General features: G+C 49.9%; 1 protein-coding gene across 1 annotated transcript; it reads left to right on the top strand.

Moving 5' to 3' along the window:
- Positions 1-530: 530 nt before the first annotated feature.
- CDCP2 (CUB domain containing protein 2) lies at positions 531-20361 on the top strand. The gene is made up of 6 exons (XM_090048619.1): positions 531-630; positions 6384-6731; positions 8075-8416; positions 9203-9556; positions 18205-18383; positions 19457-20361. Exons 1-6 carry the CDS (start codon positions 555-557, stop codon positions 19772-19774), a joined length of 1617 nt encoding a protein of 538 aa, XP_089904745.1. The 5' UTR covers positions 531-554; the 3' UTR covers positions 19775-20361.
- The last annotated feature ends 6698 nt before the right edge of the window (positions 20362-27059 follow it).

The following is a 27059-nucleotide window of genomic DNA, read 5'->3' as shown; positions in this document are numbered from 1 at the left end:
TGGGAACGGCACTGAAGCACAGTTTCCTTCCAAAATATGGGCTAAAATATGTTCTCTGTTTGTCTTGCTTTTATCAACAGTTGGCTTTGTGCAGCGGGTGCCGCAGTATAAATCAAGCTAATTCCTAAGGTACTTCTCCGCGTTAAGTCTGAAATTCCCATTTTGGTTCACTGTCTTGCATTGTGAACTAAATTATTTTCATAGCCCCTTCAGGGCGCATTGTCAGCCCAGACTGACTGCAGTTAGACACCATATCTGCAACATTAATATCTCTTCTAAATATAGTGTATTGGCAAGGTATCTGGTATAGTGTAAATCCTAGGGACATTTGATCCAGATCATTAAAACTGAGTGAAGGAAGCAAGGAATAGATCAAGTTACTAATTCAAACAAGCAATGAATTATTCATTCCACTATTAATTCTCCCGCCCTCCTGCTTTTTATTTTCTTTCTCTCCTTCCCCCCCTACCCCTCCCAGAGAGACAGCTTTGAAAATACTCTTGCTCCTTCATGACGGGAGATTTGTTTGCCTGGTATCACAGCACTATCTGAGGATGCAGCATATTCACATCAGGTGTCTGGTGGCAATAACTTTCTGGTGTGTAACAAATAGGGTGAATGCCAAGAAAGGTAAGGATCTGTTCAGCTCTTCTCCACACCAGGCTGAAGTGACTCCTTTACGTTTGGACTTTGACTCCCAGCTTGGGTAATAGTTACAGGATGCTGGCAGTAGGTATGACCAGCTGGCAGTGGGTTTGCGTTAACGATGCCTGTTTCTCTGGCCTTAAAGTTTTGTTGGATGTATCAATATTTCACGTTGTTTCAGCTCCTGATCCTGGAAGCCCCCAACAGTCCTTACCTTCATACGACTAGCTCATAGGCAGTAACAGCAGCCATTTTTATAGTCTGTGATTGCAGGTCGGGACTTATTATTGTGCATTAGTCTTTTTTTAAAACTGGATTTACTCATTTCTGTGCCTTCTTTAGTGACTGCTCGCTGTATAGATAGTGTAACGTTTGTAGATGCAGCACAGGGCAGCACTGCTGCTTATTCCTTAGTAATCAAGAGTTACTTCGGCATCTCTCCCTTCTCTTGCCCAGGTACAGGGGAGGGTGAGAGGTTATGAATGGACTGTTTGAAGTACAGGGGGGCAGCCGAAAGGACTCTCCTGAAGTTATTGGACTGGGGTAGTTACAGATGAAGGATGGGATATGTTACCTTGCATGCAGGTCTTATGCGGGACAGCCCCTGCCTGGCAGCACTTGTGCTGTTTCGGTTGAATCGTCTCACCTGCTTGTGCAACAGAGCTTAAGGGCTGGCTCTGCCGAAATCAGTGGGACTAGGATGATTTCTACCAGCTGGTTACAAAGCAGGAGGGCAGTTGTGGCTTTGATTTTAGAGCATAGAAATGTCACATTTGACCTCTATGGCTAAAATCCTGTTACATTATCTGTAAGCACTGGCCGCATATCTGTACATGGGTTTTTGGCCTGAGGGTGGCTCTTTTTTCGTGCTGGCCATAGGATCAGATGGTTAAGAAGCTGCTTGATTGTTTTGGGGGCTGCACTTTTATTTTGCTTAAGCTTGGCAGTCTGGTTATCTCAGTGTCATGGTCCGGGTAGTCTTCTGACACACGTGTTGGCAATTACAACACTACTCTGCTCACTTCTCTAGATAAGTTCTGGGGAGAGTCCCAGAGGAAATGTCAGACAGAACTGGTGAGATTTTGTAGAGCTGGAAGTTGATAGCTCGGTTTTCTGGTTAAACTAGCTAGGAGGACCCACACTCTCCCAAAAGGTTGAGGACATCAGATACCTCTTGTAAAGACTTCAGTGAATCCTAATATTTGGCTCTGGAGGAGCAGCTCAGCAAAGGTTGAGGCCGTTTTGGTGCAGAGTTGTAGTTCTAGCTTGTTTCTAAAAGGACTGAGGATGTGAATCTCTCTAAGGATTAGGCCTCATAAATTTGTTACGTATACTCAGTGCTGCCTGGGCTTCTCCAAAAATTGCTTTCCCCATAGAGGCAGTTGCTACAGATGGGTGAGCTCTGAGGGGTTTCTCTACCCTGTTTGGTTCAGAGAAGGACCTGAGGATTTGGATGCTCATCCAAATGCCCTCTTAGGTTGGAGGGCATTGTACAATCTGTGTCTCCCAATGGAGTGATGGAGCCAGAAGCATGCAAAGAGTGGAGTAAAGTAGTTTAGCTTAACTCCCTTGAGATTCAAGGGAGTTGGCTTCTGATTCAAGGAACAGGCAAAGTTCAGATCTGCTCTCCCTTCAAGAAGCCGGTAAGCACAGGAGGCATCCAGCTCCTTCAAGGGTCCATCCCAGCTCTAGGCTATTGCCTTGCTGGGAGATCATGGAGTGGGTACAGATTTGGAGCTGCTGCTTTGCCAGTCTGTGTTTATTTCCAACACACATATAGTTCCCATATTTGGGGAACGGATCAAAGGAGTAAAGGCAGTAGTGCCTGTCCAGATGCAGTGCCAGGCCCCAAGTGGTACCAAAACCATCTCTCTGTCCAGCTTCCAGCACATGGCAGCATCCCAGCACGGCTGGACTCCAAAGAGCTTGGTAAGCGCCTGCCTCTGAGCTATCAATCAAAACCTCCGGTGGACTGGGGCATCAACACCCTCTGGACTCGAACTACCCAGGTCTGTTGGTGCTGGTGAAATGGGTCATGATCCTGCGTCATTCTGCTGTACTGTTACAGACCGTGTCTAATATTAATTAGCTCCTAGGAGACTCAGCTGGGATTGGAGGCCCGCTGCACTCGGCGGAGGCGCTTGCTGCCCCAAGAGCTTGCAGGCTACACTGAGGTGAAACACCAGCATGGAGGGGCCAGATCGCTGACTCTCAACCAGGGGCTGAGGCACCCTGGGGTGCCTTGAGATCTTTCCGAGGGTGCCACACAATGTTAGCACTGTTAGGTGTGCAAGCGTGATTCACAAGATAAACCCTGAGATTTCGAATAGGAATCCATTCTGGCCACGTTCTGCTCTGCTGGGGTCTTTCCGAATTCTTTGCGGCAGAAGAATTACTCTAGTATTTTTCTGCAGTCAAAAATAAGTGCAAACTAAGAGCTGGCATTTCTTGAGGGGAGCCCCGAGTCTATGAGAAGTGCCTTTAATCTAAAAAAGGTTGCGAACCATTGAGCTAAATGGCTCACCCCAGCAGTCATTGGCAGAGCCAGGCTGAGAACTCGGGTCTGCTGCCTCTCAATCCTATGAAGCACCTGCCCTCTGCTCTGCAAATTGGAAGAAATCCAGTAGGATGCAACAAATTCCCCCTTGCTCCAAAGAGCTAGCATGCAGTGCTGACTGCTTAGAAGACATTGTCCCTTATTGCACTCACTTAAGTACTTCAAAGCATAGAGCTATTCATTGATCAGTGGCTGTCTGTGCATTGAACTAGTAACCCCTCTTGCAGGCTCCCCTCTTAGAGAGTTATCTAAATAACATTGTTCTTTTAATGCCTTCCTTCTGTTACTTCACTGCCTATCCCTGGTAATTACCACCAGGGATTGAGTGGTGTGTACACGCACACACAAACACACTTTAACTGTTTGCCTTGTGCTTGGTGCAGTGCCTACTTCCACGGAGACCCTCCTTCCTGCAGAGTTCACAGCACCAGAGCGGGTGCTGAAAAGCCAGGTGCAATGGCTGGCTATTGATTTGCAATAGACTTTGCTCGGATAGATAGCACGCAGACTTGTTAAGGAATCTACACATGTCCCTTTGAGGGCAAAAAAGGGTCTGTCTTTGCTTCCAGCTATGATGTACCTGCTTCCCATACACCCATATTTATCTAGTCCATAAGTCTGAGCTGCAGGTTCCCCCCTCCTCTACCACCCCGACTTCTTATTTTATAGTAACTATGCCTTGGGATAAAGATTTCATTAGAAAATCAATCTGTACACACATAACTCATTGTTAAATGAATCAAGCACTCAACCTTGATTTCTTTGAGCTTGAATTTTAAGATACCACCAAGAAATATGTTTTTTTCCACCGGCATATTAGCATTCGAGGGGTGAAGGTTAAAGGCTGTTGATGAGACTGGTAGGCCTGAGTTCTGACCCATTTTGGCAATGGGTTCTCATGCCCCAGGTCCAGGGTTTGCATGCCTTTTTCAGACAAGCTCTCTCTTTGGACCTGGCTTCGGTCCAGTGTACTTCCATCGGTATAGAGATACATGCAGTACTAGGTAAAACGAAGTGGTCCTGTCCTCTTTCGGTCTGCTGGAGAACTCAAGTGAGCCATTCATATGCTGGCTGTGTGATGGGGTCTCAGGACAGGTTTTTATGGTTCTTGGTGTTTCGTGATTCCCGATGTACTAAAAAGATCCTTTGCCCGTGCAGCCGGAGACAGCTAAGGTGAGGAGGAATGGCTCCCGGCTGTTCATTCAGAACAGCACCCTTCTGCCTGGTGGAGATCTCATTCATCAAGAGATGCTGCTCATAATGTTGTCCACACGGCCAGTCTTTGCCTCCCAGGGAGGTGGTGGGTCCTGGAGTGTGAAAGCAGCTTGCCCGCCAGGTTGCAATTTAGGCCTGTGTGTCTATTACTTGCAAATTTGATCAACAGTTTTTTTTTCCCCTAGCAAAAAGTAAAGACAGATGTGGCACAAAGGGCCACACACAGGCTCGTTTCCTCCAGGAAAATTTCAAGCAAGTAGAATGAGTTTTTTAACATGAAAAGCAATCTTGCATCGCTGTGCGCAGCCATCCACAGGAGAAGTAGCAGTTGCGAAGGAGGGAGGGCCCTGTGATTCAGATGAGAGGTGTGAAGAAAGGAATTGTGAAGTGAGGGTGGCAGGAAGAGGGGAGAAGGGAGAAAGGACAGAGCAGCGTACAAACACTGACCAAAAGCAAATAATTTGAATCGCTGCTGCGTTTTGTACCAGTAAATAGCCAGGGAGCAGCAGCCTCAGCCCCAGACTGCGTTCTGCTCTCGAAACCCACCTCTGGGCCTCCAATCCCTTCAGGCCAAGGTATGCTACAAGCAAGGACTCATAGAAAACGAGGGCTGGAAGGGACCTCAGGAGGTCACATCTAGTCCAACCCCTGCTCAAAGCAGGACCAGCCCCAACTACACCATCCCAGCCAGGGCTTTGTCAAGCCAGGCCTTTAAAACCTCCAAGGATGGAGATTCCCCCACCTCTCTGGGGAGCCTGTCCCAGTGCTTCACCACCCTCCTAGTGAGAAAGTTTTTCCAAATACAAGCAGTCCTCAGACTTACGACGCAAGTGGTTCCTGAAAACCAAGTCTTAAGTCAAAATGTTGCAACTCAGAACCAATTTTCTCATAAGAAACAACGTTATAAACGGGGGGTTGGTTCCTGAACCAAGGCCTGGTACCCGATTTTCACCAAAAATACCCCAGAATTTTGTAATCGATCAATTATAGATGAGTAATTTAGCTACACTAATGCATTTATATTGTAAATAACAATCATATTGGTTTGGAAGGACTTCCTTGAGGTGACTTTGCTGGACTTTTTGAAGGGTTCTTGGCTGGATTCTTCTCGGGAGTCCCGGCTGCAGGCTTTTCTGGAGTCTCATCTGCTTTTTTAAAGAAAGCGTCCCAGGAAGTTTGCACAGACGTTCTCCAGGGGGATGGAGGACGCAGCGAACTTGTTCACTGGTGTGGCGTCACGTCAGATTAAGCGTTGTAAAGTCAAAATTGACGTCATAAAGTCGAAACAGGGTGTCAATTTAGAAACGTTGTAAGCGCAAAACGTTGTAACTCAAAACGTAGTAAGCTGAGGACTGCCTGTATCCAGCTTAAACGTCCCTTGCTGCAACTTGAGCCCATTGCTCCTTGTTCTCTCATCTGTCACCGCCGAGAACAGGCCAGCCCCATCCTCTTTCGAGCCCCCCTTCAGGGAGTTAAAGGCTGCTGTCAAATCCCCCTTCAGTCTTCTCGTCTGCAGAATAAATCAGCCCAGTCCCCCAGCCTCTCCTCCTCAGCCATGTGCCCCAGCCCCATCACCATTGTCATTGCCCTCCGCTGGACTCGCTCCAACTTGTCCACGACCTTTCTGTAGTGGGTGGCCCAAAGCTGGACACAGGACACTAGATGTGGCCTCACCGGGGCAGAACAGGAGGCAATCATTTTCTTTCCTTGATTTTTTTTTTTTTTGGCAATGCTCTTATTCATGCAGCCCAGGACGCCGTTAGCCTTGTTGGCAACAAGAGCACCCTGCTGACTCATACAGCGTGACAGTCTGTACAGAAATCACTCTGCCCACCACTGAAATGAGTCACCTTTCAGGCAACACACGGCTGCTGCTTAAGAGGACAAGGCAACCGGGGACTCTGGAGATTCACAGGGCAGTCGCATATTCTGCTGTTTTTACCTGAATCGTTGTTGCTTTCTACAGGTGTCAAATGTGGGGGAGTGCTCTCAGCTCCGCACGGCAATTTCTCCAGCCCTAATTTCCCCGGACTCTACCCCTATGACACCGAATGTACATGGCTCATCGTGGTCACAGAAGGCTCCTCGGTCTTGCTAACCTTCAGCCACTTTGACCTGGAGTATCACAACCGTTGCGACTATGACTACATCAAAATCTACAATGGGGCCAGCAAGGACCAAGGGAATCTCCTGGGGACGTTCTGCGGCAAGAGTTCCCCCCCGCAGTTCACGTCTTCCTGGCACGTCATGTCCATCATCTTCCACTCGGACAAGCATGTGGCCAGTCACGGCTTCTCCGCAGCTTACCAGAAAGGTTAGGAAAGGCGTTGCGTGGAGTTTCCTCCAGAAGCTCACGAGTTCAAATGTATTGGTGAAAACCTTCCAGGTTTGCTCTGTAGCGCTGGGCACAGAGCGACTGTAACAAGAGCAGTGTTGAAGGAAACAGGATCCACCAAAGAATTTCACAGCATGAAATGATTAGGGATAGGAAGACGCCCCCCCAGCCCCCAGTAGATCGGCTCTACGCATGAATCCAGCCTTTCCGAGGCCTCTGGATGAGCTCTAGTGAAGATGCCCCAAAATCAGTTGCAAGGCTTGTCTATCCAGCTCAAAGTGCTGTTCTGAACTGAAAGGGGACCTGGTAAAATCACAGGGCTCTGGGGGCAATTATAGTCAGTTTTCCATGGAAAGGATGTTTTTCCTAACTGCCAGCCAGCAGTTTCACCCTCTGAGTCAAACTGGGTCCTTCCCTCCTCCAACTTGTGCAGAAAAGTTCTGCAATGTATTATTCCAGGGTTGCCCAAACGTCCAGCCCCACTGACAGGCTGAGTCAGTGACCCAGGATCAGTCCCCGGGCCAGATACCATGTGGGGCTTGTCCGTGAATGTGATCTGCACACCCAGATCCGGCCACGTGCTGGCCTGACCCCACGTTCCTGGCTCCGGCTGCACGCTGGCACAAAGGCCACATTCTCCAGCCCGCGGGGCTCCTCAGGGGTTCAGAAATTTGGCAGAAGGGACATGGCAATTAACATTGCCACTGCCCCAGATGTCCGGACCCTTGGGGCAGATGACTCAGCTCCACAGGCCAGGGGTTGAACACCCCTGTATTATACCTGTGCCATTAACAGGACGCCAAGGGATAGCCGAGAGCAGAATTTGGCCCTGTAGTGTGAAATTAATGAGCAATGCCATTAATTGTGCAGGAGCATCATGTGACAGACAATTTTACATTGTAAGAAACAGGACCAGTACCAGGGCTGGAGCCATAGGAGTGTGTCGGTATAGCAGAGTCCCTGAATTAACACCTGAGCCTGTCTCCAAGCATATGCACTATAAATGAGTTGCTGTGATGTCAAGCCTTTGGTCATTGCCCGTCTCCCATAAATTAGGGACCGCCTACATTTTCGTTCCTAGTTACGCTGTCGACCAGTACGACCTTGCCTCAGTTTCCAGAGGAGGTAAAGCATGCTCTGCTCTGCTGGCTTGGCACGGAGCCTCTTTCCTTGCTGGAATGGGAGGTAGCATCATGGTCTTCCCCACTTTCTGAAGCTGGGACATACACCTGGCTCCTCTACGCCCAAGCTCGGGGCTTTCTGCTTTCCTCTTGCTTTGTCTCAATGCCTGCTATGTGCAACAGGACTGTGTTTGTTTCCAGATGTTTGCGGAGGGGTGCTCACAGGCCTTTCCGGAGTCATTACAAGCCCCGATTACCCAGAGAATTACCCCAACAATGCCGAGTGCCACTGGATCATCCAGGCAGCTCCAAACTCTGTTGTCAAGCTGGTCTTCATTGACTTGCAGATGGAAAACAACGTGGCATGCAACTTTGATTACGTGGCCATCTTCGATGGGCCCACCCTGGGGGACGCGCACCTCAGCCGCTACTGCGGGAACATGGAGCCTCCTGATATCATCTCTTCCACCCACGAGCTCCTGGTGGTCTTCAAGTCAGACTTCAATATAGGAGGCCGAGGCTTCAAGGCCTACTTTTACTCAGGTATGGACAAACCCTGATGCCAGGTGAGTTTCCAGTATTGTGGGATGCCCTCTGTCCCTTCCCCTGCTCTCCTGGGCCATCATCCCTGGGTGTATGTCTCAGAAAAGGGGTAGAGCTTTGCTGCTTCACCAGGTCACCACCGGTAGGTTTTTCCCTAGCCCCCCTAACTGCAGCATCTGAGCACCTCCCACTTCTGTGCCTGTTCCCTTCCTGCCCCTCTGTGGGTTCAGGAACTTCACTGTACAGATAATGAACCGAGGTGCCAGGAGGTAAAGTGACATGCCCAAGTTCACACGAGGAACCTGTGGCAGAGGCAGGAGCTGAACCCAGAGCTCTGGCTTCTAGTCAAGTGCCTTAACAGCAAGATCATCCGCTCCCCTTGTCCCCTTCGAGTCAATGAAAAAGCTCCCATGGACTTCAACAGGGCAACACCAGCCCATGACACCTTTGCGCCTCCGCAAATCTGTAGGTGTGCAGAAGTGGGAGAATGAGCCTTTTTCCTTCGCTGTTTGAGTATTGAACCTCCCTGACAAAAAGCCTGCTTGTGCTAATTATCATCATGATTTTTTACATCCTCGGCAGTCTGCCACCATCGTGCAATGTCTTCTGTCCCCGCTGGCTCCTTGAACACACAGAGCATGTGGCTATGAGGTGTCAATGTAGAAACAAGTACGGTTGCAACAGATTTTAGGCAAAAAGCAAGTGAACTGCCCCCAGCAATCCTGACAGCCTCCCTGGGCTTGGGTTGGTTTGGTAAAGCGCTTTCCCCCTTTCTTTTCTACCCAGCCGAATGCCAAGAAGTCTACACAGCCGTCAAAGGGAATTTCTCCAGCCCTCAGTATCCCAACTTTTACCCCAACAATATCAAATGTCAGTGGACCATCCAGCTGCCCCCAGGATACCGAATCAAAGTCTTCTTCCTGGACTTGGATCTGGAGGGACGGAACAGCCTGACAGATGGCTGTGATTACGACCATCTGGCAGCGTTTGATGGAGGCAATGAGAAGGCTTCCCTGCTGGGGAAGTGGTGTGGGAGAGAGATGCCATCTCCCATAATCTCCAGTGGAAACAAACTGCTGTTGGTCCTCCACACAGACAGGAACACAGCCAACAGGGGGTTCTCGGTAGTGTATATTGGAGGTAAGGCAGCACTTGGTGCGTGGAGCTGTTTTTTCCTCTTCCTGTGGGTGTGCTGCTAGTGCTTATTCTTTTGCTATGACATTTTGGATGGGTTTCAGGGCAAAGCAGCCCTGAATCCCGGGTACGGAGACAGCCAGGGAAAATTAGACAGCTTTGAGTTCCAAAACTGAACGCATCTTTGTGCACTCGCATTCGTGCCCTGAACTTGCACTAATTGCACATGCAAACCAGGCAGAGGCAGGGAGACGTGTAACCGGCTCTTTGCATGTGCAGTTAGTTACCCAGCTGGACTTTTGCACTCCTAGCAAGCGCACATGGATTAGGCACTCAGCTGTTCATGCCTCTCCGGGTGGAAGTGAGTGCAGTGCGCCACAGGGTTGGTCAAACTCTGTTTTGGATAGGTGTTAGGATGCTAGTCGGGTCCCATCGCACCCAACCCATTAGCCGTTAAGCTTTGTCAGTCATAGCAGAGCCCAGTGCTGCCTACGGCTCAGTGTCTCTAGGCATTTGCTTGAGGTGCATGCCCTGCCTAGCACCTCTTCGAAGGGCTGAGACCTCCTGTGCCCACTGCTTGGCCCAGGGGTCCTCAGCCTGTGACTCACAGGCAACATCGAGATCCCCTGACAGTGCTTATGGGGCTACAGGTGAATTTTGCTTGCATTGACTGCGTGTTTCTTCAGAGACAGCAATGTCTGATGTTGCCTGCGGGGCATCATGTGCTCAGCACTGCTCCCCATGGGGTGGTGAAGTCGGGGGACCCCGGATTAGATTTGGAGATCGGTGCAGACCCCTAAGCTTGGTGCTTGCTTAAATGCCTGCTCTCCCAGAGCGCTGGCCTTGTGGGTGCTCTGGCTTAGGAGTTTACCTCTTCAGGTGCACGAGCGGTGTCTGCTCAGGGGCTCCAGGGGTGTCCGTCTTCAGGCGGACACCAGGTTCGGAAAGGTCCCTAACACAACTGCTCTGTACTTTATGTGGTGCAAGAAAACAATTTCTCTCTCTCTCAGACTCACTCACTCACTTTATTTCCTGCCTCAGTTTCCCTGTCATTCCTGACCATGCTTTGGGATTTGATCAGAATCTGCTACAGCGTCCAGGATCCCGCCTCCCTCCTGCAGCTCCAACTCCTCTGAATCATGGGCCCTCTTCCTTTTGCACCTGGTTTCCTCCTCCTCGCTCCTTAAAATGGCTGGTAACCTCCCTTGCCCGGCTCCCACTCCTTGCTACCATGTTCCCCCCACCAATCTGTTGCTTAGTTTCTAGCCTAGATGGCAGAACCTGTCTTCTGCCCCCCCAGCACAGTGGTTCTCAACCAGCTTCATAACAGGACCTGTTTGTAGATGTCAGTGGCCCCTCCTGACCTAGTAAGTAGTTTAAGTAGAAAACACACATGTAAGATGGCCCCAAAATACTTATTATACACTACAGGCTAGAGCAGCTCAACAGTCTTAATTTTAAAGACAGAAATCAACATCAACAGGAAAACATTAACAGCAATATCAACATGTAGCTCTTCATTACTCTCAAGTGACATTCATCACTGTGCAATTTGCACAGTGCAAATTCCCGCTGCCCCCCAGTCCCAATCCACAGCTTCCCAGCACTGCTGGTGCCCCTCGCTCCCGACTTGCAGCCCCCTGGCCCTGCTGGTGTCCTTCACTCCCAACCCACTTCCCTCTGCCCCAAGGCCTCAGCTCCCCAGTGTGTGGGGCAGCGTGTGTGTGGGGGAAAAAGGGGGGATATGCGTGGGGCATGCAGGGGCCTGCGCCCCCCCCCGACTAGTAGATTTGTGCACTGACAGCAGGCACGGGGCTACAGCCTGGCACATGCATGTTGCATGTACACACAGGCACATGGCACCCACTTCCCCAGCTCCAAGCAGCCCCTCGCAGGCTGGACGTTTGCCAGGGTGCAAGGGGAAACCCGCGGTTTCCCACGTTTTTCTCCTTTAAAGGAGATAAATCAATGATTTTCTGCATTTCCCCCTGTTTTTCCATGATCGTTTATGACCCTTTCATATATTCTTATGACCCACTTTTGGGTCGTGACCCATGGGTTGAGAAATGCTGCTCTAGCATACCCATGCCACTGCCAAGGGAGACCCGTTCAAACGTCAATGAGTTGTGACAGCCCCCAGCTCAGACAGGGCCACGTGGCTAATCCACTGAGGGCCCATTTCCCACTCCCCCAAACGGGCTCTAGAAACAGTTTAACTCCTTGAAGTTAGCACAAGATGAAACAGGTAAACCGAGTCCCCTGCCATGTGGCATACAAATAACACAGACATCTTCCACGTTCCCCTCAACAGGAAATATTTCTGCTTTCGTGACGTCAGCTGGGAGTCAGAACAGGAAGGACACGTTTTAAAAATGAAGACTGTGGGAGACAGTGCCCCTGTTCACTGCTCAAGGGCCCCAGACCCTTCCCAGCTCTCAGCCAAAGCATAAGGTCACATTCATGCCGGGCGCCTGCTCACCTAGGGAGCTCTGCCAGAGATGAGTTCACCCAACACAGTGCATAGACGAGTGGCAAACTATGACCAGAAAACACAGTATTTCCTTCCCGTGCACCCAAGCCTGATCTCCCTCTGCTACTTATTTACCACTGTAGCTTTTACAGTAAATGACTTCCTTTTTTATTCTATAAATACTGCCCTTACCCTGACAGGCATCCTATGAATGCCTTATACCAAGGTCCTCAGTGCCCTCTTGCCCGTGGTGAGCTCTCAGAAGCCAGGTCCGCAGGCGAGGGCTCTGGAGAAGACGCCGATGGATGGCCATTTTTCTTGCAGGGCCCTAAGGGGGGTTTCTTGTACCAGGCTCAGAGCCACGTCGGCACCGGCTGGTGCTGGAGAGGGGATACTGGGCTAGATGGACCATGAGCATGAGCCAGCTTGGCAGTTTCATCGCTCCTGTGGGGGGGTCACAGCCTAGCGGCAGCGTGGCTTGGCTGCCTGGTTGGAGCTTTTTGAGGTTGGGCTTTGCTCTGAATTCTTGCTGGAGGCCGTGGCTTACTAACCCAGCTGTAAAGCGGTCTGGGGTTATTAGGACTGAGTTGTCAAAGGCAACCAGATACGATGCTGGCCACATCGGGTGTCATTCAAATGTCAGTGAGTTGTGACAGCCCCCAGACCACCAGCAGTGACGTGCCCAATGTGGGACCTACCTGAGGTGGACCTTTGACTTTGTAATGCATTCTCCCTTGTCCTGGCAGTCCACTCTCGGAGCTGGCACCCAGAGTAAGGCTGAATTGCTCTGACTTGTGTTGTGCAGGAAGTCAGCTCCTGCAGCTTTACGTGTCACCTGAAGTGTCACAATGGGACCTGGCTGAACCTGCTCTTGCATTATGATTTATGTCAGCCAGGCCACCTATATCTGCAGGGGCATCTCCTGCCCTCCAAACAGCTTGGAGCTAAGAGAACAAGCTCCATCAGGAGACTATTTCTCCTGACCTTCAACGACCATGAGCAGTCGCAACGTGACTCCCCTTGCGCGTCCTGCCGGGAGGTCTATCTAGACCTCAGCAAGCGTTTCGCACCCTCCTGGAACGGTCTCTTGGGCATAAATTGTCCCACGTACTTCGTGTTCGGGGGGCAGATTTTATTTGCCAAGCCATTCAAGTAACACAGCGTTACCAACAAGTGTCAAGTCTTTGGAACGGGCTCAAATCAGCTTAGTCTCTCTTGCAAGTTAAAAAAACCCAATCACGGCTTTGGCAGGCATCGTTTTTCCAGCTGCAAGTTCAAAGCTATGGAGATGGTGGGTGGGAGGATCAGCCCCACGCTCCCTCTCTGTACAGTGCTCCTCATATATTTGTCAACCTTTGCGCCTCCTCAAAAGCTGGCAAATTTATGGTATTTGCTGTATTTCAAGATAATTGCGTTCGAGCTGACCTGGGTGTCGGGGGATGATTCATACCCTATTTCTGCACAAGATGATCCTCTCTGGGTATGCAGGAGGCTACTAGTAAAGGAGCAGCCTGCTGTGTGTTTGCAGATGGGACTAGCACGGTGTGTGCTTTGCCCGTGCGGTGAAACGACACGTGTTAAGTAACCAAGTTGGAGGTGGAGAAGAGCGGCCACTGCTACTGTTGCTGTCGTCAAGGTGGAGCCCGGGTTGTGATTACAAACCTGATGTGTGCAGGGTTTTATAACCCAGCCGCGGAAGTTAATTCCTGTTCAAACTTGGTGCAACGAACAAACCGCAGTGTTTGCTGGTGCCCCCAGCGCAGGAGCCTCCTGGGCTCTGCTGCCCACCATTCGCTAGCAAGGGCTGGCTGTTTTCGGACACGGCCGTGACTGTAAAATCGTCGGCTTCATCTCGTTTTGCAACCGTTGCATCAGCTTCCTCCGTGCTGGTCGGATTCGGGGAAGACCCCGTGCAGACAGAGGAGGGAGGATGGTGGGAGTCAGAAGATGCTTCTAATTTCTGCTCTGCCCCAGACTTTCTTTGTGACCTGAAACAACTCACTTAGCCACCCTGGGTCTCAGGTGATCACTTGATAAAACCTTTCCCTACACAAGGGCGGTGAGGCTGGATTCATTTCTGGTTGAAAAGTGTGTGGGGATGAGCGAGGGGAACGGGCAGGAGACTCTGGGGGGGCTCCCTGCGTCTGCTCTGAATCCGATCGCCTGAAGCCTGCAGCGGACGAGCCTGCCTTGCCTGTCACAGCTTAGTGTGGGTTTTTATAGCAGCATCTCCTTGCTCCGGTTGGTAGCCTGCTACCAGCCTGAAAGGGGCGTCCCATCCCGTTACTGTCCCTTGAGTTGGCAAGTCGCCGATGAAAGGGAACACACGGGGCTAAAAACTAACCCCCATTCGCAGGCGTCACCCAGAAAATGGAAATAACTGGACAGATTGCACTAGCTCGTTACTCAGAGGATCTTTGCCCCAAACTAACGAAACCCAGAGCAGGTAGGGAGAGAGGTGCCCGGAGAAGTGAAGCTGCTTGCCTAAGGTCGGTGGGACAGCCTGCGTCTGAGCTGGAAAGTGCGCTCGGGCCTCTCGCGTCTCCCCCACCAGCCCGCGTTTCGTAAACAAATGTGATTAACATGCAGTTGTGAAAGGAAGAACTAGAACATGAAACCACTGTCTTCCTCGGTAAATGAACACGGCATGTTCGTTTTGCGCACTGGCTAATGATTTATGCAGCTGCAGCTGCTTGTAATCAAGAGTCTGTGTGGTACAAGCCTACTATAAACATCCTCTGCAAAAGACGGGACCGGCGTCTTGATGAAACGCCGGGTTGCTTCCTCTTGTGTCCAGTGAGCCCCTCGCATGGCATGCTTGGGCTTTTCTAGACAAGTTACAGCTCAAGGACAGGGGGGTGGCCACGGCATCGGCCGAGGGCATGTGAGGTCTGCGTCCTTTACCGAACCCGGCCAAGAGCTCCTCGCGGCACTTGGAGTAAGTCCCCATCTCGAGGCATCGCTCGACTATAAAGAGTGGGAACTGCTTCTGACGCTTACATTTTATAGGTACCACAACCAGCACACTTAGTGCGGGCCTCACACAGAGGCAGCCTTAGGGGTGGGTGACATGGATGACCACCCAGGGCGCTGCAGTCAGGGGGCACCGAACACACGCACATGCACACACACACACGTGAGCAGCCCACACTCACAGCAGCACTCTCCCCACCCCGCCCTGCCCTGGCAGATCCCTGCCCCCGCCTGCCTGGCGCTGACTTGGGGGTGGGAGGCACCAAAATATGTGCGGCGGCACCCGAACACGAGTTCACCCAGAGCGCCATTTTCCCTAAGGCCGACTCTGGCCCTACACTTCGTTGGCTCTCCTGGAATACAACAAGGCTTGGCGGGACTCAGTGTTTGTTGGTAAATGTTGATGGACACCAGCTTCATCTCACGGACCGATGAAAAAATATTTCCGCCATTAATGATCAAAATGAATAGAAAGGGGACATAAAAACGATGGCTGATGGAGTGTGGGGGATGACGGGGGAGCAGTCCTATGAACTGTGCTGATGGTAGTTTCGATTGCAACTCCCAGGAGCCACAGGGGACCGGGAGCCAAGGAAAAGGAAGTGACAAAGCAAACACAGGAGCTTCGGGTGAGCGAAGCCAGAACTGATGGCAGCTCTGGTGGCAGTCCTACACCGGTTACATTTGTCATTAATAAACTGTCTGCTCCCCAGACTCCTTATCTGGTACAATCCTGAAAATTTAAATCCATTAAAAAATGAAATAAACGCTTAAAAATAAACATCAATACTAGCCGTCAAAGTGATTAAAAAATAAAGGGCGTCTCTGGATGTGTGCAGGGGTGGGGCGTGCATTTAAATTGGAGTGGTTCCCAGAGAGCTGCTTTAATTAAAACACCTCACCATCATTTGTATTAAGCGCCGCACATTTCAAAATGGCCTTGGGGGGCGCTTTAACTAAAGCTCATTCAATGAGTTTTATTTAAAGTGCCCTCGCAGCTGTTTTGAAATGTGGGACACTTAATATACGTGATGGTGAGACACATTGGAGCGTTCTCGTTAGAACTCGATTAATCGAGTCTGTTCCGATGCGTTCTAATCAGAACACAAAGGCGCACGTGTATAGGCGCACAACAATCGAACTCTGCCAAGCCTAAATATCAATAATAAACACATGTGGGCTTGAAGTTGCTCTCCTGAGCTTTGTATGCATTCGAAGAATGAGAGCCTGTGGCAGTAGGAACACTAGGACTTTTTATATTGGCATTATCACCAAGGGAGTTGCCTTGGTGGCAATACAACAGAGAGTAGGGTAGAAGCAAGCACTAAAGGCAGTGGAGTTTCGGTACTATTGTGCACTGGTCAGCACTGGGTACCAGACATGAAACCATGTCAACAGAAATCAGCGGGCTGCATCGGCTCTGTATTTCTTTATTCTATATAAATATTTTCCTTTCCAGCGGGCCCATAAAAGGAAGCAAATTGGGTTGTGGATGTGATTTATGGTCATTTAAAAGAAAGTCTTCCAGCAGGGTGAAAGGATCCATTTTCTCTTCCTCCTCTTGATCTAATGCACTCTAGTTATTTGGTAAATCTTTTAATGGTTTTATAATGTACTGAATGTAGCCAAGTGACACCATTTTTTCATGTTGATTGTATTGCATCTTATCAGTTTCATAAGCCTGAAATTCTAACAGAGTTGGAATAATTCAATAATTTATATTGCTGAAGTGTTTGGTTTGAACCCTGATAAGCGCTACCTTTGATTGCTCCGGGTTTTTCTTTCTGAGAGGCTTATGGATTTGTTCTCTGCATGTAGAAAGCCCACATACTTGGCTGGCAAACATGGAGGTGATCATAGCACTGTAGATCAGGGGTCTGGTTCTCCATTATCCTGCTCCCCATTGAGGCAGTCACGCAAGTGCGTAGCTGGTGCGAAACGTGACTGGTGGCATTTTACATTCAGTGTGCATGAAGCAAATTGACTCACAGGCCACATGCACATGAACGCAGCTGCTTGGTTGCACAGGGACAACAACGAGCAGTGGGACACCTTGTGCTGCTGCTACTTGTTTCTAAGTCACATGCTGTCTGGTACATGGCAGGTTACTCCAGGTAGGGTAGAGGAGGCTTGGGCCAGCACTGGACTGGCCCCAGCAGCCTTGCCTGGGGTCCTAGTTTCATAGTTTCTAGGGTCGGAAGGGACCTGAGTAGATCATCTAGTCCGACCCCCTGCCATGGCAGGAAAGAGTACTAGGGTCAAACGACCCCAGCAAGGTGTCCTGGGGGGCTTCTGGGGCTGCCACTCAGATCCTGGCCGGCAGCTGGACAAGTTACAGCTCAAGAGCAGGGGGGTGGCCAAGGTATCGGCCAAGGGCCCACCATGATCAGCCTGCAAAAACAGCAGCTGGTCCTGCAATCTCCCACGAGTTTGGCCAGGCGCCTCTTCGAGTCGCGTAGCTGCCTCCCCATTCAGAGGTCTGGTAGAAACGCCCTGAGTATCAATCATGTGTCTGTGGACACAACTGATGTTTAAAGCCAGCCGTGCCAAGAGTGAGTTACCAGCTGGCCTGGAAGGTGCGCCACGGGGCAGGATCTAGGATAACTAAGTCTCAAGATATTCAGGCCTTCCTGAAACGTGCCAAAGACTTTGTAAACACACACCGAATCAGAAATGCATGCGTATTCAGCTGTGCCCCAGTGGATGTCGGAGGAAAATAATAATATTTGTATTATTATAAAATAATTATATAGAAAACAATTAAAATAATAATCCTGATGGTAACTTTGGGGAACTTTTTCTTTGCCCTCTGGTTTCTGAGCCTTTAGGTGACACCTGAGCCAAGTGCTCAAGTTTTTCTCTGTTATCATGGGGGCTTGTAATTTTTCCTAGGCTTTTTAAGGGAATGCAGAGAGCCTCGCCTAGTCACACAACTCCTAAATACCAAAAACAAAATATCACCAGACTCTCATTAATGTGAAAGTTGGCAGCTCCGGGCCCCTTGGACCTGAATGCCAGAGCAGACTGTTTTGTTTCATATGTTGATAAAAAAACCCGTTGAAAATAGCTGTAAAAATACTCTACACTGGAGAAATACTCTCTGCTTACAACATCTGTTGCAAACTACAATATTGGAAACAATCCCCTCTCCTTCCAGTTCCTCGCAACTTTTGAGATGAACTTCTTGCTCGCGTTCTTCTTCCCCCTCCAGTTGTGCCCATGAACGTCAGCTGCACGCGCACGGACTTTCAGATCCAGATCCCCATGAGGTCTCTGGCTCAGCTGGAGAGAAATAAGATCTACTTAGGGACTCCCTCCTGTCCTGCCCAGGTGGTCGGCCTGAACTTCAGGATCCACACAAGGTTCGACACCTGTGGTACCGAGTCCCAGGTAAGCAATCAGCATAACACAGTATGACTACTCGTAGTCCCCTGCAGTAATGCAGTAAACCCTGCTTCTATCGAGCTACATAGTAAGAGATTGTTCTGCAAGATAAACAAAATGTGGGGAAAAAGAAGTATTTTCCCTAATTTATAGGCAGGGGCTGATGTTCAAAGCGATGCCTTGGCAGAGATCAGTTTTGCCAGATTGGATTGTGATATTTTTTTCCTTTGGACAGTCTGACCCATCTGCCGTGTGAATGCAGAGATGGGACAAGGGCCAAAAGAGCCCGAGGAACCCAAACTCAGTGGCCATCTTCAGTATTGCCAGCTCTCAGGATTTTTGGTTGTTCTTAAAGTCTATGCTTTGGGTATGTGAAAACTTTAGTTTTTTCTTTTATATATGTTTCTATTTATATACATATATATAAGAAAGAGCTACGTTTTTCACATTCCTGAAGTGTAGACTTCAACAGCAACACCAAAAAGCATGAGAGTTGGCAACACTGCAGCTTTTAGCAACGTGTCTCGGCGTGTGGCCCAGGACAGAGCCCAGGACGAACCATGAGACCTGTCCTGTTATGACCAGGCCACTGGCCTGGTTTACAGAGGAGAGGACCACCCGGTGCTCTCGTTGAAGTCCCTGTGGAAATAAAGCTACATCTTTCTGGGTAGTCAGAAGACATGTATCCACCTATTTTTTGCCTCCTAGTCTAGGCTCAGACACGGGCCACGGTCACTGCAGGTGAGACACGTGTCTGTCAGGATTGATCTCGCTACACTTGGTCATGCCTCAGAGTAAGATGATGGACTAGGAGACCTGCTGAGATCACTCCAGGCCCTATATACCTTCCTGACTCTAGCTCTTAGCACACATTTGAGCCACATGCTTTTAAGCTGTTGGCAAGAAACCACTGTGAATGCATTGCACCCAGTCTTTGTCTCTTAAGTTACTAAGGCTTGGCATTGTCTGAATGTTGCTACATTGTGGGCGTGGGGTTTTCTGTGGCTGAAAAGAAGATATCAGTTCACCAAACAAAGACAAGTCAAATACAAAACTGAGCTTTAACACCTGTCCCACAGAAAAGAAACAACACATCCATGATCGTTAGCATCCTGTACATCAACTTTTCATCAGGAGACCAGGAGGACGTTCACAAGTACGAAGTGCAGTGCGAGCCCAAAAGGAAGGAAGCCTCCGTAAACCTCCTCTCAGGCTCCGATCCCTACCGGCTGAGCCAATACGCCAAGAACCTGGTGGAGTCCCAGCAACAGGACACCGAAGCCATAGACACCTACGAGATCAAGAGCCAAGACACCAGCGACATCGTCTTCATTAGCATCTGTATCCTTGCCGGCATCCTCATGGTGATTGCCGTGGTTGGGCTAGTGTTGCTATAGGAGCCTGCCTTTAGGACTTAAGTCACTGAGGCCAGTGCTCCCTTCTCGACTGCTCCCCCCCTCCCTGATCACAAACTGACCTTCATAACCAGCATCCTGAAGACACTGGGCCACAGCCTGTTCCACCTGTTAGGTGTCTTTGGGCATCTAGGCAACTAAGGGCATGTCTATACTGCTTTTGCAGAGCTACCAGGAAACACATCCCTGCACACGTCTCCTCTATGTGCGCACAAACCCCAGAACAAAACCATGAAGCTGCCCTGAGGACACTTCTCCAGAGGAAGCCTGGATTGTAGGTCCTCAGTCAGACAGGGCTTGAACCACTACGTCCCATTTCCAAACTCCCCATGTACCAGGCCACGAGCTAGCTAGGGCCTAAGCATCCCCCAGCCCTACTGCTGAGGCTGGCTCGCTAGCCAGTTCCAAGAGAAAGAGTCCTGGAGCAAGAAGACAGTGTTTCTCTGTGGCCCAGGGAGGAAGCATTGCCCTGGGAGGGAGACCTGGGTCCCGGCCCCAGCACATTTTCTGCAATGACTGATCCATCAGCAGCACTGGGAGAACAAGCTGGGAGCAGGGGCCAGAGCCCAGGCTTCCCTCCATCCCAGCCCCGTGCCATCTCACTAAGCCAGCTCCTTGCATGCTGGCTTCATAATACTTTCCCTCTTGGCTTACCCATGGCTCAGCTTCAACAGGGGGGTTGAGATGCCTTTGCCCCCTTCCCTCTACCCAGCTCACATGCTGGTAGATAAGACAGTTTGCTGGGAAGTGGGAACTGTAGGTTCACCCCCGCTCTGGCTAAGGAGAGCCTCAAACCTGAGGCTCTTCCTCCCTGGAGAAGTGCTCTCACCACAAGTTTGTTGGGCTAAGTTATTAGTCCACTGTTATTTGGACGTTTCCCTCTAAGTCAGGGGTGGGCAAAATGATGGATTCAGCCTGTGGCCAGACTCCATTTCCCGGTAACCCAGCCCCACTGCCCGGGCGCCCCAGCCTGTCCACCCCACACCCACTGCCGAGGGCGGGACCCACGCGGGCAGGGTGCACAGCTGGGTGGCTGGGATGGGGCAGTGGCTGGGAGTGAGACTGCTGGGCAGGGCCAGAGAGAGCCCAGGATTTTGGGGTAGTGGCAGTGCGGGGCAGAGCTGTGATCTGCTGCCCACCCGCCCTTGGTAGCAGCAGCCAAAGGAGCCCCTGCCACAGGGCAGCCAGAAAACGGAGTCCACCACAGGCTGGATCTGGCCCGTGGGCCCTATTTTGCCCACCCCTGCTAAGTGGTCTGGATTCCTGTATGGGACACAACAGAGGGAGCTCTGTTCTTTCCCAAGTGGATCAAGCTCGCAGAGGCGACCCATTGTGAGAATAAGGAGTCGTGTACTTTCACAGGCAGGTTAGGGAGCAGAGAACAGGAGAGCCCGGGGACTCCCCGAGTGCCTTTGGGTTGTATTCTGGGCTGGGACGAGTCATTTCTACCTTAGCTGTGGGAAAGGTTTGGACCCAAGCATTTCAGTATGATTTTGTTCCACCCTGGTCGAGTCCCCGAAATCCGTGACATGTCTCTGCATCGCAGGCCTTCATCCTAGCCGTAGCACTCGGGCACACAAAGCAGCAAGGGGGAGAAAGAGCCATCTCTCTCGTGTGAATGACTGTTCAGGGACTTGACCAGGGTGGGACGGGATTGCTCAGCACAGGGGTGGACAACCCGTGACTCCGGAGCCACAGGTTGGCCGCCCCGGCTTAGAAGCTGAGGTAGCACTTCAGTTGCTAATAGGTGGAATAGGATTTGGCTAATTGCCCTGGTCGTAGACTTTTAGGGCAGCTGCTAAAATGGAGGACTGTAGTGGAGGTGAAGTCCATCCTCCATCTCCTTTCAGGGCTCTACAGAAATTCCTGCGACAGGCAAACCCTTCCTGTTTTGATGTTTTCCCCTCCCATCTGTCCCTATGGCTTACAGATATGACTCTTGTGCTTCATGACTAGTCTTACCATGGCTTGGATGTGTTTTCCCTACCACGTTGCTACTCTAAAAGGAGCAATGTCGTTTGCCTATAGCTGGAAAGAACCAGTAGAAATTAATTTGGACTTCAATGTTCAAATCCACCAATCTAATATAACTAAGTGCATCAATATTTTCAATACATGATTCTTTATGTTTGTGTGGGTAACATATATACTTTTGCGCACCTGTTATATAGGTACATATACAGTACAGAAACAGATATGTTGGAGTGACGTTGTAGCCATGACAGATCAGGAAGTATGTGAGAGGCATGAATTTTTGTGGGTGATATTTTTTATTGAACCAGCTGCATAGCTGGGAGAGAGGGGAGAGGAGTGTACGTAGAGTATCCCTAGCAATCGGTATACATGCTCTGTTGTAACGTCCTTATAATAAATTGTGTTTGTCATGTAGCTGACCACTTCATCTGCCCGTTGCATGCTCATCCATCCATCATCCATCATGTTCATCTAACCAGGACTTGTTCTAACACACTACCCTCTTGAGTAGCTTCAAATACCCTGCAGAGAAATTTTTCCTATTTCCCCCTGCGTGCCCAGGATGAGCAGTATTTACACCTATACCAATAACACTGTCATAATCCAAAATCTCTAAAAATGGCTGATTTGTGCCTTTTCAGTGGATCAGCATTTACAGTCCTGGAGGATGTTAATGTACAAAACAAAAAGTACACATGGGTAATTTTTAGAGATGAAATACTGCATGAGTTATAATTTCCTTCTCTCTGCAAACTTTGCATAGTTGGATGCTTAAGGTGAAGTCCTACACCTGCACTCCCCTCCCCCACCAAGTAAATCTCCAGGTATTTTTCCACTGACTTCAATAAAATCAAATGGCACTATAGTAACTAAAAAAGTCTGACTTTGCAGGTGAAGGACCACAAAAATCATCCCCAGCATTAAACATTGTTAAACGTTTGCTCCATGGATGGTCTGTTAAATAGGCGGCATCTGCAGAGGGTTAGTGGATGGTGAGGTCGGCACTTGAACAATCCTTGAGGTAACCTGCATAAGCCATTTTCGGATGCTGCTTGTGATGGGTGCAGCCATCCCAAAGCATGCCAAGAAAGTTAATGCTCAGACTCTTTGTTCAAGTCTGTAACAGGCTGTACTGGGGTATTCGCTTGGTATACACAGGGAGGGTACTAGAAGGACTATTCCAAGGAATGGTTATGTTTCCAATTTTGGAAAGCTGCAGCAATGGAGGCGTAGGTTAAGTATGAGGGAAAACTTGCTCACCAGGACGGCAGTGAAACAGTGGGACAGGTCACCCAGAGAGATGGTGATATCTCCATCTTTGGAGGTTTTTAAGACTCGGCTAGACAAAGCCTTGCCTGGGATGATCTAGGTGGGGCTGGTCCTGCTTTGTGCATGGTGTTGTGGCCTCCTGAGGTCCCTGCCAACTTTAATTTTCTGTGACTCTATGACTTCACCATCTTGGTGTTTGGAAGAATCAAAGATCTTGCAGCTTTTGGGAAATTCCTTTTTCAGTAACATAAAGCGAGGGGTTTTACTACAAATCATGGTGGTTTTAGACAGGAACAATCCCTCCAACTAGTCAAGGGGATGTCCCCATCTGAATATTTAGACAGCATCTAAATTACCATGCTACTTGTTGTTGAAGTTGCAGCACTGCCCACGGACCGTCAGGCTGTTTCCAAACACAGATGGAGACACAGTCACGGTAAGACATGCTGGATCCCCTTATCTCTTCCCTATGACTGTTGCAGGCTGACTCGGCAAGGAGGGAATATTTCTTGCACCCCTGCAGCACCTTCAGGCTGAGACTGCAGCTTCTAGGTGACCGTGTTTGCCAAATCCCATCTTCCTTTCACCGTTCTCCTTGCTGCCCAGGCCTCTGTGCTGAAGAACAGCGGCTCTGGGGTGAGGAGCACCTTGCGGGATTCGATAAGCCTGGAAATGCCTGAAGGGTGGCTCTAAAGAGGATGGTGACAGGCTCCAGGACAGGATAAAACGGAGGGGTCTTAAATTACAACCAGGGAAATGTAGGTAGGATATTAGGAAGAGCGCTGTAATGGTGGGGGTGGCTGAGCACTAGAAGAGTTAGAGAGGCTGTGTAATCTCCACCCTGGGGAAGTTTTAATGAGCAGGTTAGAAAGACCTCGTCTAGGTTGGTTTACTCAGGGATGCTCCTGCCTTGAGCATGGGCTGAACTAGAAGCAGCTTCCTGAGGTCCCTTCTAGCCCTATTTTTGAGAGGATCCCGTGATTCAAAACTAGAGGCCTTGCAGTCTTGTTGCGATCCCCCAGTCTCATGGGAGAGCAACGGCTTGGTCCTCGCTAGCATCTCACACCTTTCCAGAAGGAAGCCCCTTTAAAAAGCTGCAGTGTGTAAAAAATATACTGTGGTGCCGAGAAATCCTAAAATAACCCGCGTCTAAACACAGATGTCCAAACACAAAAAAACTGAGCCTCGGGGTGGAAAGCATTTAGGTGGGTAATCTTAGAATCTCCTTTTTAGCAGCTTTGTTCCTGACTGTGCATCCTTTCTCATGAAGGTGCTAACACCGCCAAGAACGTTCCTATAATAATGTCTCATCATGCAACAAAAGCCTCCTGTTAACGGGTTTCCCTCTCAGAAGGGTTAACGACTGCCGACAGGACTGCAACTTGGATAGCCACGTCACGTGGGTGCTAAATCAAACATTTGACCGCCTGATTTGTTATTCCTTTTGTCCAGGTATGCCGCCAGACTAGGCAGGGCTGGGATTTTGGTGATACAACTACCCAGTACATGGATGGGAATAGGCAGCTGTCTCATAGTTTCATAGTTTCATAGTTTCTAGGGTAGGAAGGGACCTGAGTAGATCATCCAGTCCGACCCCCTGCCATGGGCAGGAAATAATACTGGGGTCAAACGACCCCAGCAAGATGTTCATCCAACCTCCTCTTAAAGGCCCCCAGGGCAGGAGCCAGCACCACTTCTCTTGGAAGTTGGTTCCAACTCCTAGCTGCCCTGACAGTGAAGTCGCGCCTCCTGATGTCTAGCCTGAATCTGCCCTCTGCCAGCTTGTGACCATTATTCCTGGTCACTCCTGGCAGTGCACAGGGGAACAGGGACTCCTCCAGTGCCTGCTGGTCCCCCCTGACTAGTTTGTAACAGGCCACTAGATCCCCCCTCAGCCTCCTCTTGTGGAGGCTGAACAGGTTCAGGTCCCGTCGCCTCTCCTCATAGGGCCTGCCCTGCTGCCCCCGACCATGCGAGCGGCCTCCTCTGGACCCTCTCCATGCTGTCCACATCCCTCCTGCAGTGCGGCGCCCAGAACTGGACGCAGTCCTCCAGCTGCGGCCTGACCAGTGCCGCACAGAGGGGGAGGATCACCTCCCTGGACCTGCTCGAGATGCATCTGTGGATGCACGACAAGGTGCGGTTGGTCTTCCTGACTGCCTCCCCACACTGCCAGCACATGTTCACCGTGGAATCAATTATGACTCCAAGATCCTTTTCCGCCTCTGTGCTATTGATCCTTCTGGATCATGGTGTATGCACGAGAGGCCCCAAAACCTTCGACACGCATGCTTAAGCAGGTGTTTGGAGGAGCGGAGGCTGCCCGGACCTTCCAGCCCCCATCTACATCAAGGGCCGGACTGAGTCCAGGTGTTCAGTGCCCCGATGGCTGTCGTTATATGTGCATCTGGGAAACAAACCCAGGTCTCCCACATGGAAAGCAAGGATTTTCCCACTGAACCACAATAGCGGGTTGTCAAAGGAAAACTATGAATACAGTAGGGAACAGGACTGACGAATTAATAGGCCATTCTGTATCAGCAGCAACCCAGGCTGAGAGCAGGCCATGCTTCTGGAAGCACGATCCTGAAGGATCAGTTGAGCTGCTATTCCCTCTCCCTCTCTGCAGTATTGAGGTGAGCTGGTAGTGCCATTCTGCCACGTTCTTCCTCAGAGGGTTAATTTTTTGACAGTGGACGGAGCAACTTCTTTTGCTGATTTAAGTTTGCTAAGGGCCTGGGGATCCTCCGAGACAAAAGGCTGTACATGAGCCAAATTTAGTTCATAGGCAAATGGGCACGACTCCACCAAAGCTGCTGACATTATGGCAAGGAAGACCTTGCCCAAACCATGTTAGGATGAGTCTTGATGATAATGAGAACGATAGAAACAGCTTTGAATCGTTGTTTTGCCCCATCTCTTCTTGTGGGGTGTTCGCTTCGACACGGAAAACAAAAATCCCGCACTGAAGACAGAAGCCACAGCCACACCTGAAGTTATTTCTTTGAATGAGCCCATTGAATTTCTCTGATAAAACACTTTCAAACACCTGGGGGATAATAGATGGCCTCGGCGTTGGAGCTTTGTTTACATGATCTGCGGTGGCTTATCGGGATGTGTACATTGCAGTACTTATACATGCCACCTCCTGTCCCTTCAATAAATGAATGGGCCTAATTCCACTCTAATCCTTTTCTGCATTGATTTAAGCTACATTCTTCAACTGTCCAGAGCAAGAGCCAGCAACACTAAGTAGGAAGTTGGAATTCCCAGTTGCCTGCAGCATATAATTAACAGTAATGAGCTTGCAATGAGCAATTATGCCCCACTGGGGACATTTTCTACTTGACCTCATGGATACTGGATGTGTTGGGCTTTTCCCCTTGGGAATGCAGGACTCGAAAGCCTCCCTGCCATAAGAGAGAGTCTCTGCGTGATGGAGAGACTGGTCTTCTCCATGCTGCAGTCAAGAAAAATCTGAGTGACGTGTCATCCCTCAGGAGATACCAGTAGATCTTAGATGTGGCTACAATAGCAATAATTCATAATAAAAAACACTACTTGGCCTTCTGCTGGCTCAGCTGGGAGAGGGTCTGGGAGTACTTCAACACCCAAAAGGAAGTAAGCCCCCACCAGATGTCTCTGGGAGTGGTAAGAGAAGCAGATGACCAGCTGCAGAGGGATCATAGCTGAGCTTGACAAAGGAGCCAAGGGGATGAGGCACCTAGATCCCACTGAGAGAGAGGCCAAGGGGATGAGGCACCTAGATCCCATCTTCAGGCTCCTTTGAAAGTCCCAGGCCGCAGGACCACAAGGCTCAGCACAGCAAAGACTCCAGCAAAACTGTGCCGGAGCAGGTGCTTACCCAGACCTCTTGGCTTCTAGGCACTAAGGTACAAAACCAGTCTCCTTCTTGGGTAGGGGGGAGCATGAATGTTAGAGGTCCAAACTGTATATTGAAATGAAGAGGAGCTAGGTGCTTACAATACCTTTGAGCATCCTGGCCATAGGAGCCTACGTCTCA

The sequence above is a fragment of the Crocodylus siamensis genome, chromosome 5, assembly GCF_052110815.1.
Source record: "Crocodylus siamensis isolate JL-2025a chromosome 5, ASM5211081v1, whole genome shotgun sequence".
Taxonomy (NCBI): Eukaryota; Metazoa; Chordata; order Crocodylia; family Crocodylidae; genus Crocodylus; species Crocodylus siamensis.
Note: the sequence above shows the minus strand (reverse complement) of the source record. Positions and strands in the feature narration are given on the sequence as shown.

Coding starts and splice junctions, on each gene's coding strand:
- CDCP2 (XM_090048619.1), top strand. CDS start 555: ATGCAGCATATTCACATCAGGTGTCTGGTGGCAATAACTTTCTGGTGT. Junction 6,732..8,074: donor CTCCGCAGCTTACCAGAAAG/GTTAGGAAAGGC, acceptor GTTTGTTTCCAG/ATGTTTGCGGAGGGGTGCTC. Junction 18,384..19,456: donor CCTGTGGTACCGAGTCCCAG/GTAAGCAATCAG, acceptor CCTGTCCCACAG/AAAAGAAACAACACATCCAT.